This window comes from Octopus sinensis, linkage group LG1 (assembly GCF_006345805.1).
Source record: "Octopus sinensis linkage group LG1, ASM634580v1, whole genome shotgun sequence".
Lineage (NCBI taxonomy): Eukaryota > Metazoa > Mollusca > Cephalopoda > Octopoda > Octopodidae > Octopus > Octopus sinensis.
In genome coordinates this window covers 41,655,336-41,666,350 of record NC_042997.1, presented here as the reverse complement: position 1 = coordinate 41,666,350, position 11,015 = coordinate 41,655,336, and the positions used below count along the sequence as shown (strand labels likewise).

General features: G+C 40.8%; 1 protein-coding gene across 12 annotated transcripts in view; it reads left to right on the top strand.

Annotated features, from left to right (window-relative positions):
• The first annotated feature begins 1,552 nt into the window (after nt 1-1,552).
• Nucleotides 1,553-11,015, top strand: part of LOC115213760 (latent-transforming growth factor beta-binding protein 4) — a 46,312-nt gene continuing 36,849 nt past the window's right edge. For all 12 annotated transcript variants that reach the window (XM_036500366.1, XM_036500370.1, XM_036500379.1 and 9 more), the window contains exons 1-2: nt 1,553-2,051; nt 9,613-9,675. In XM_036500366.1, coding sequence (XP_036356259.1) covers nt 1,750-2,051; nt 9,613-9,675 — 365 coding nt within the window. In that variant the 5' untranslated portion in view covers nt 1,553-1,749. The remainder of the gene's footprint in view (nt 2,052-9,612; nt 9,676-11,015) is intronic.

The following is an 11,015-nucleotide window of genomic DNA, read 5'->3' as shown; positions in this document are numbered from 1 at the left end:
TGTGGGAAGGCGCGTTGTCCTGCTGGAGCACGTACTCCTCGCCACCAAAGAGGTATCCCGTACTATCTCAACGTACTTTGCTGCGTTGATGTTGCCTTCGACGGCATAGAGCCGCCCAACACCACTGTAGCTGAACGCCCCTCACACCATCAGACCACCCCCACCATGCTTCATGGTGGGAGCAATGCAGTCTTTGTTGAAGCGCTCACCCCTGCGGCGTCGCACATGGACAGGCTTGTCACTGACGAGACTGTATCGCGACTCGTCAGTGAACATCACTGTCCGCCACTGCTGCACGGTCCATATCTTGTGGGCACGGGCCCAGAGCAGCCGCCTCTTCCGGTTTTGGGCTGTAAGGAGCGGCTTACGGGCGGCCCTACAGGATTTTAGACTAGCTTCCAGTAATCTGGTCTTGACGGTGGGTGTAGACAACTGCTTCCCTGTCATCTTTTGCATCTCCTCCGCCAGTTGCCGGCTCGTTGCCCTTCGGTTGTACAGTGACTTTCGGATCAGCATCCGGTCCTCCCGTTGGGTCGTCAGCCTCTTCCGTCCCCTACCCTTTTTGTCAGCTGCTGATCCGGTTTCCTCGTATTTCTTAAATAAGCACTGAATTGTGCGCCTGGCTACACCACGTTTTCTGGCTATTGCAGCCTCCGACAGCTTCCCACGCCACGAGAGAGCCTCGTACCGTCTCTCCAAGGTCATGTGAGGTCTTGGGCCCATCTAGGAATGAACGATAAAAACCAGTTATTTTCATTAAAACTATTCATTTGAATAATGTTATGCTATAACAAAACTGCTATGAGTTATTATTCATGAAACAAAAAAGAAAGAAAGCAGAATTTCTCACCTTATTTGATGTATAACAGAAAGTTTTGTGAACCGGAAGTGACGTCACCAAGCAGAGTGTAGGAGAATTTGTGAGGAAAAAAAATCTTGCAAATACACAAATCAATTAACCTACAAGCTGTTCAAAACATCTTACGCGATGAGAAAACTTAGTACGGTGTGATTTCGGTCCTTGCGAGGCGCTACCTATATCTATTAAACAAAGGAAGATTTGTCTGCATCCGCACTCCAAGTTGTTGTTGCACTGCTATGTCAACATCATTAGGCTGTAGACTCTCAAACCGCTCTGCAAACAAAGTTACGTCATCGTTCTGCGGAACAGTGAACTCGCAACAAAGCAATAGTTCGAGATATGGCCACTAGGTGACAGCAAATACCTTGAGTGAAGAGCAAATCAAGGGTGCTAATTAATTTCTGACGGTAGTGTATATTATATATGTATACACTTATATATGTATGTATGTATTTATGCATTTTTAATTAGAACGCCCCCACCCATACTTATGTGAAAATTCACTAAAATTCCTGTTTTTGCGGTGATGCCGAGTTATGCCAGACAATGAGTCTCTGTGGCTTTTGTTTAATCGTTACGGGTTTGATGACATCAACAGTTGTTTTCGTCCAATCAAAATGCAGCCGGGAATTGTGGTGCTTTCTTATAAATGCGACAGTCTTTTTGGAGATGTGACAGAACCAGGCCGATCTTCTGACAAGATTCTGGTGCTGCTACTCCCGCTTTCGCTGCTGAAGACTACTTTGGGTTGCAGGAACGATCAAAAGACAAGACGAATCCAACACTTAAACATTCTGTGTTAATCAAACCTATTCGTTCTGATATTAGAAGCGGTTCGTGTGTCGAGAAGCGAGAGGAACACTGAAGAGAAAAGAAATATAACAGCCATGAAGAGTCTCGTCCTTTTCTTATTTCTTTTCGTTGTTGGTCTTTGGGTGACTGAAGGAAAGCGGTGGACTCAAGGAGCGTTGAGGGCTACAGGACTGCCAGTGACTCGTGAAGGAGGGGATGAACAAGAGAGTGCACCACTAGCAAATGATGAAGATGATTCAGAGGTACTTGATGCAATTGATGAAGAATCCGACAGTGAAGATGGCCCAGTGACTGGAATTCCGCTGTTTCGTAAAAAACCAGTTGATTCTGGTAACTCGACGAGAAAAGGAAAAAGTCTTGGTGTGTTGAAATCTCGGTGAGTTACTCTTTCATTCCAAATCTCTCCACTAATTTCGTTCAAATGGAATAACAGCACACTAAGAACATCTATTTAGGTGTTCTTTACTTCATCTCATGATATCATTACCTTCATTCCCTGTTGAGTACCTATCTGATGTACTCATTTCTTTCTTTACTTACCCGATGCGCCACCTACAGGCTGTCCGGACTAACTGTAAGCCTCTGTCAGTATACATCCATTTAATATCGATCTCGTCATTGTCACCCTTTATACGCAAGTTACTAGTAATTGTTAATATCTTATTCTGCTCTAGGCACAAGGCCCTAAATTTTGGGAGAGGGGGGCTGTCAATTAGATCAACCCCAGTACGAAACTGGTACTTAATTTATCGACCCCGAAAGAATGAAAGTTAAAGTCGACCTCGGCGTAATTTGAACTCAGAACGTATATATTTCTTTACTACCCACAAGGGGCTAAACACAGAGGGGACAAACAAGGACAGACAAATGATTAAGTCGATTACATCGACCCTAGTGCGTAACTGGTGCTTAATTTATTGACCCCGAAAGGATGAAAGGCAAAGTCGACCTCGGCGTAATTTGAACTCAGAACGTAACGGCAGACGAAATACCTATTTCTTTACTACCCACAAGGGGCTAAACACAGAGGGGACAAACAAGGACAGACAAATGGATTAAGTTGATTACATCGACCCCAGTGCGTAACTGGTGCTTAATTTATCGACCCCGAAAGGATGAAAGGCAAAGTCGACCTCGGGGTAATTTGAACTCAGAACTCTCTCATTACTTTTCAGTAGGCGTTGTCTAAGTGACTTATGTGCCACTTAAAGACTGTCCGGACTATCTTTATGCCTCTGTCACATTCTGCCCATTTAATGTCGATCTCGCTACTGTCACCCTTTATACGAAATTTACTAGTAATTGTTAATGATTGATACTAGTCAATGCTCGTAGTTGTTGCTACACACACTTACAGAGCTAAAGCATTGTGGGATATATACAGACAGTTCTCAAATCCACATTTTCCAAAATCTGCTTAACCAATCGTTTCCGACGCTAATCACTCCAGCTTTACTCGCAGCAACAACATTTACAATATACTCGTTAAGGTTTTTTCTTTTTCTATTATAACATACTTAACCAGAAATAGAAAGATAGACAGGCCATTAGACCCAATATTTCTCGCTAATTACAATCACTTGTCATGACCAAATACAAATTCTATGTCTCACGAACATCTTGTAACCAAATGTGTCTCTTGCCAAAAATATTATTACAGTACAGCTTGAAGACCTAAACATACACAGTGTGGTTGTCATAAATTTTCCTTTCCTCTTTATAGCCTATTATGTAGCATCTGAATCACCTTGACACAGCGGACGAGGTGTTCACTACTTTGAGGCAAGCCATTACATTATACAGTGTCACTCTAAGCTTTAGTTCAAGCCAATAGCTCCGAAGATCACGATGTCATTCTCCTAATAGCATCGCCAAAATACTTTGGGATCTTAAAAAGGGGAACTGACTCTATAACCCATAGGGGAGGCACAGCGGTACAGCCAGCAAATTTCGGTGATGCCGATTCGGTTACACACATCGCATATATGCCGATAGGTCTACATATATAATTAAGTCTTATGCTTGTGAGTGAGTTTAACTTTCCATCGATATATATATATATATATATATATATATATATATATATATATATATATATATATATATATATATTATATATATATATATATATATATATATATATAGATAGATAGATAGATAGATAGATAGATAGATAGATAGATAGATAGATAGATAGATAGATAGATGGATAGATAGATAGATAGATAGATAGATAGATAGATAGATAGATAGATAGATAGATAGATAGATAGATAGATGGTAGCAGAGCGGAGGCCAAGAACTACAGACCTATCTCTCTGACCTCACACATCAGCAAGGTCATGGAACGAATAGTCAGAAGAAAACTAATTACCTTCCTTGAAGAAAATGACTTGCTGCCTGATACCCCAACATGGTTTCCGATCAGGACGAAGCTGCCTAACTCAGCTCTTACAACACTATGACTGGGTGCTGAAACAACTGCTCAACCACTCAAATGTAGAAGTGATATATCTCGACTTTGCAAAGGCCTTTGATTAAGTCGATCATGGAATGATATGTCACAAACTGCGTAATCTTGGCATAGTTGGGAGAATGGCTTCATGACTTTCTGAAGTATAGAAGCCAGGTGGTAGTAGCAAATAGTGAGCGGTGTTCCGCAAGGCACCGTTTTTGGACCGCTACTGTTCATAATGGCCCTCTCAGACATGCTCTCAGCCACGCAGAGAGCCACGATCACAAATTATGTAGATAATACAAAAGTTTCACAGGTAATACTGAACCCTGAAGACGCTATGCACCTACAATGTGAGCTGGATGAAATATACAAATTGGCCGAAAAGAATAGCATGCAGTTTAATGCTGAAAAGTTTCAAGCTTTGTGCTATCAGCATGCAAAACTAAATGCACCACCCAATGAATACACTTGACCTGGAGGGATTGCAATCCCAGAGGCACAATCAGTGCGAGAGCTTGGCAATTACGTCAGTAATGATGCAACCTTTCATGTGCATGTTGCTAAATTGGCAATGAAATGTAGGCGGCTGACCGGATGGATTATTAGAACATTTTGAACAAAAGACCAGGAAACCAAGATGGTCCTCTGGAGGACACTTGTCCTAAGCCACCTTGAATATTGCTCTCAACTATGGTCACCAACCAGTGTAAAATTAATCGCAGAACTTGAGGCAATCCAACGAAGCTACACGAAGAAGATAGCCTCTATGCAGCATATAAGCTACTGGGAAAGACTCAAGAGATTAAGACTCTATTCCTTAGAGCGTAGGCGAGAAAGATATGCCATAATATACATCTGGAAGATCCTAGAAGGACTTGTCCCAAGCTTTGGCACCGAGAGTTACACAAATACTAGAACTGGGCGCCACTGCATAGTGCCAAGGACTCCAAATTTGCCATCAATATGTAGAACAAGATACTGCAATAGCCTGGGCTTCAGAGGTCCACAGCTCTTCAATATACTCTCGAAGGACCTGAGAGACCTGCATGGAGTGGATGCAGATGTTTTTAAAATGAAACTGGATCTCTTCCTGGCAGGTGTCCCAGATGAACAAACTTCATGGCAGGAGGTGCAGATGAGGACAGCTGCATCGAACACTCTCATGCACCAAATGTCAATTGCTAAAAAGCATTCGTGAAGTAAAATCATGTAGCAATACCGAATGGCGGTGCCCCAGCATGACCTCAGCTCGTGAGCTGAAACTAGATAAGATATGAAATAAAATAAATATACATACACATAGAAGAAAAGTTAGGATTAAAAATCCTAGCTGATATATGTGTGTGTGTAAGTGTGTGTTTGTTTGTTCCTTCTCGAGCCATGCCTGGCTCATAGGGCCGGTTTCCCGGCTTCCTTGGCGTATAGTTTCCCCACCTAGACGGGACGCCGGTCCGCCACAGGTGAGCTGAAAGTTGCAGGGGGAAAGAGTGAGAGAAAGATGTGGCGAAAGAATCAGCAGAAGTTTAACCATTACCGCAGAAGCCGGAGCCGCGTGGAGCTAAGGCGTCTCGCGCATAAAAATACACATCGCCCGGTTTGAGATTCGAATCCGCAATCTTCAGGTTCATGTAGTAGTGGTGACAGTCATTCTTCACAATTTTTACTGTAGCGAGATGGTTAAATATGTGCCTTAAATACACCTGTGTAGGCTCCAGATTGTTAGGTTTTGCAAACTGTATTCTGACCAATCAGTGTGTAGTATCACTCAATTACTTAAGCTGATTGGTTTAGGCGTCACGCTTTGTTGAACATGTCAAGAGTCCCGTATCTTAACCCTGGCCGGGGCAGCAATTGTTGGGCTATTTTTAGAAATGTTGTAAATAGCCTTTGTCAGGGATTTTTATATTTCAATTGTCATCATCATCATTGTCAGCACCTTAATTATTGTTGCTAGTGGTGATATTGGTGGCAATAGAACTTTTAACCCTAAATAAGATAATTTTCCTGCTATCTTCATCTTGATCACCTTTAGTATTGTTGTTGTTGTTGGTGGTCATAGTCGTAGCAGTAGAAGTAGCACCTCTAAGTATTATTATTATTATTATTGCTTATTTAACTTGGGTTCGAATTTATCAATAAAATTCTTTTCTCTGATTTTCCTCTCGATTTCACTTGGGCTGTGTAATTTGTAGAATGGAAATATATATATTTTCCGACCACATGTTGCTAGGTGGTTACTCAAAGGTATCTGACGGACCTCTGGGTCTCTAATCTGTTGTCGGTGTACACGTGAGCGTTCTGATAGTGCATTTCCCGTCTGACCTACATATATTTCTTCACAATTTGGGCATTTGATGCAGTAAATTAAATTTCTGTTTTTGCAGTTCATATTCGCGTTTGTGAATATTTTCCCGGTTTTTGTGTTTATATATTGGCCGGTATGTATGAATCGGCATGTGCCACACGGCTATCATTGCATTTCGATACAGTGAATGTTTGGTCTTTGTTGCTAAGGTCAAATTTTGCCTTTGTTAGTAATTTTTTCAAGTTTTTAGGCTGTCTTTTACAAAGAACCATAGCTCGATCCGTGATTATATCTTTTAATTCATTACTTTGAGCAATGATTGGTAGGTTTGCTTCGGCAATGTTGAAGATATTCTGTTGACATGGGTTGTGTGTCACTATGAATGGTATTACTTGTTCTTGTTTTCCTCTTCCTTGGGTTGTCCTAAGTTGTTGTATGGGTATTTTTATATAGTCCGCTGTATGCCATTTTCTATAAGTAGAGATGGGTATTTTTGTTTGAGCAAAAATTCTCTTAGTTCTGTTAGGTGGTGTCCTTTTTAATTACCATTATATCTAGTAATGGTAATTTGGTACTACTCATCTCCTTTGTAAATTGGAGAGATGGGTGTAGGTTGTTCAGGAGGATATTGAACTCTTCCAGAGTATTTAGAGATTCTGTCCAGATTATGAAGCAGTCGTCAAGGTATCTCTTCCATGCCTTTTCAATATACTTTCTAAATCCAGTGCCATAGTTTACCTCCACCTCTTGGTAGAGTTGTTGTTCTAAGTATCCCATTACAGAGTTGGCATAAACGGGAGCAAACCTCGTTCCCATCGCCGTGCCTCTAATTTGGATGTAATTCTTTCCATTAAAGAAGAATGTGCTGTTTTCCCGAATAAGTTTGACTGTGTCTAATATAAATGGCACTGTGAATATGCTGGGAATCACTTCTCTATGCTTTTCTAACCAGTGTTTAATCACCTTTATTCCTAAATCGTGTGGAATATTGGTGTAGAGCAGGGGTGGGCAAACTACGGCCCGCGGGCCGCATGCGGCCCGCCATAGGTTTTCATGCGGCCCGCCGAGAGCTTTTATGAATCCCAACTTCTATGCAGATACTTCGTAACTGTACGGTAATTCACAATATTTTCACTTGATTTTTATAAATGAGGCCCGCCAAGGTTCCAAAGACGCACTGTGCGGCCCGCGATCAAAAAAGTTTGCCCACCCCTGGTGTAGAGGCTGACCACATCAAAACTTAGTAAAACTGAATTTGTTTCAGTTGGTTTGGAAAGATGGGACAGGAAGTCGATGTCATCCCTGATGAAACTGGGTATGTAAGTACATAGTGGTTTCAAAGCAATGTCAATAAAATTGCTTGGGCATGCTGGACCAGCTATAATAGGTCTAAGTTTTAGGAGGCGTTCTTGTTGCTTATTTTTTATTATATATATATATATATATATATATATATATAGACATGTATTTATAAAGAATATGAGGGGTTTAATTCAGTGATGAGCTAAATGAATAGGGTCGCTGCGTAAGCGCTATAATTCTTTCTCCGTCGTGTTCCCAGTCCACAGCTAAGGCTGTAGCTAGGGATCCGGAGAAGGCTTCCGAGTTAACAGGGATATATTAAAGGAAGATGGACAACAAATCCAAAGCAGAACGAGTATCTCAGGTCATTTAGAGTGATTATTTATAGCAAGGCGAAGTAGAAGCATCTAATGTCTGTTTCTGGGACGTCCCAGCTGTTGGGACAGCATCTTGCTATTCCGTCATATATATATATGTGTGTGTATGTGTGTGTGTGTGTGTGTGTGTGAGTGAGTATATGCATATATGCACTTGCTCGTGGGTGTGTGTGCCCGCATGCGTATGCATGTACATGTGCGCTACACTGATTCTATGAGCATCGTTTTATCTTAGATTAATTTTACTTTCTCCCTATTTGAGTAATTTATCTTACTAGCAATATCACCCAGCGTTGCTCGGGCTTGCTTTCTTTTCGACCCTTTAGAATTGGAATTTTTGAAAAGTAAAAACTTCTGCATTATGTAGCTTGTTATTCTCTTTAAGTGAACATTTTTCTGGTTGAAATACACCGAAAAATGACGACACAGCAGTCAAAAAATCGTTAAAAATAGGGATTTTCATAGAAAAAAAAGCACCTTTTTGATGTAAATTAATTTTTGGTGTTAACATGGTCCGATTTCAACTTTTTGTTCTACGGAATGAAAAGCAAGCCTTCTTCTATCATACTGTCAATTTTGGTCAACTTGCGCCGCAGGGTCTCGGAGGAGATAGTGTTAGTTGAAGCCTAGCAAACCTGGCATATACACAGACAACTTCAGCTTTATATATATAGATATTTAACGGTCATTCTCATAGCTCTTTTGTTTGTCTTAATAACGGTCGTCTTCATAGTAATTTCCCTTTATTCAATGGTCATTTTCATAGCATTTTTGTTCGTTTTAATAACTGACGAGATACCGGAGCAGACTTCCGCCTCGACAACCGAAACTCTGAGTTTTATTATAACGACAGAATAAATGTCACATATTATGTATATATATATATGGCTTTGTATATATATATAATCATATCAAAGGGAAATGGAATTTAATTAAAATTAAAACATTTAATTAAATTTTACATTTCCAGTAGTCTAACGTCTAAAAAATTTAGTCAAAAAGACTATATATTAGTCACACGATATAGTGCATATTTAAGCACATAAGGAATCCAGTTATAGGGATTCTACACGCTAGAAAGAACAGCTAGGTTCTATAACTACAAAAATCTTTATATATAAAACTGAAGTTGTGTGAGAGTCTGTCTCCTCCGATTTAGATTCCTAACTACTCCCACATACACACAGCGGGTATCTTATAGTCGTGATTCATATCGAGCCCTTCTGGGTATTAGCGCACGTCTACGACGAGTCTACGATGATAAAAATAATTACAATCATTTTTTCGTTTTTTTAATGCATTTTTTGCTCGGTTTATATAAGGGAAGTAACTCTCTAAAAATGCTTATATAGTTATTTTCCTTACAAACCCGAGCAACGCCGGGCGATACTGCTAGTCGTATATATATATATATATATAGGTCTATGTGCGTGTGCATGAGTGTATAAGCTTATGTATATATAATGAAATATATGCCCTATTTTTCTCCTTTCAGAAAATGTCGAAAGGGGTGTTTTAGAACCGTGAGCTACATTATAAGAAGAAGATGGTTCTACTTGTAAGTACGAAGCCGAACCTTCTGGTATTTATTCATTGTTATACAAAGTAAATTATTGAATCACGCCATCCACAATACCTTAGATACTACGTAACCTTATTTTCGTCCTCTTCCACTATGATATGTGTGTGAGTGAGTGTGTGTATGTGTATGCGTGTGTGTGTGTGTGTTGTTGAGTATTACACTTTACTCTCTTTTACTCTTTTACTTGTTTCAGTCATTTGGCTGCGGCCATGCTGGAGCACCACCTTTAGTCAAGCAAATCGACCCCAGGACTTATTCTTTGTAAGCCTAGTAATTATTCTATCGGTCTCTTTTGCCGAACCGCTAAGTGACCGGGACGTAAACACACCAGCATCGGTTGTCAAGCGATGTTAGGGGGACAAGCACAGACACACAAACACACACACACACACACACACACACACACACACACACACGCATATATATATATATATATACATACATACGACGGGTTTCTTTCAGTTTCCATCTCCCAGATCCACTCACAAGTCTTTGGTCGGCCCGAGTCTATAGCAGAAGACACTTGCCCAAGGTGCCACGCAGTGGGACTGAACCTGAAACCATGTGGTTGGTAAGCAAGCTACTTACCACACAGCCACTCCTGAGCCTGATTTACTATTTTGCATGGTCATGCTGGAGTGCCACCTTATAGGCGTTTTAGTCTCAGAAATCGATCCCAGCATTTTATAAGTCAAGTATTTATTCAACCCACCATTTTTGCGGAACTGTTAAATAAGGAGACAAAAAATAAAAAGCAGCAACCTCGTATGTGGAACGATAGCAGATGCACAAACATTGCCAGAAAGATACACACGTAATATAGGTGTGTATATATATATATATATATATATGGGTGGCTTAACTGGTATTCCTTGAAGGAATCTATCCAGACTCCGTTTAAAGTTGATGGGATCCTTTTCCTCTTTGATCTCCCTCGGGACAATGTTAAATAGGGCAGGGCCTGTTGAGGAAAAGAAATTATCTTGTAGTGTACATGTATGCTGTGATCTTGAATTGGGCAGGGGACGTATGGCCCGTGGTCCCAGTCTTGGATGAACTTTGAAGCTAATGTTCAGGTCGTTTGGGCAAAGTTGGCGGTATATGCTCCACATCGTACAAATTATGTACCGCTCACGGCGACGCTGGAGAGAGTAGAGTTTCAAGGCTTTAAGGCGATCCCAATAATCGAGAGCAGCCATGCCTTCAATTCGTTTAGTGAGTACTCTCTGGGGTGATTCAATCCTCGAGATGTTTTGTCTTGTATGGGGAGACCACAGTGGGCAGCAGTATTCGAGGTGTTGCCGTACAAAGGAGGC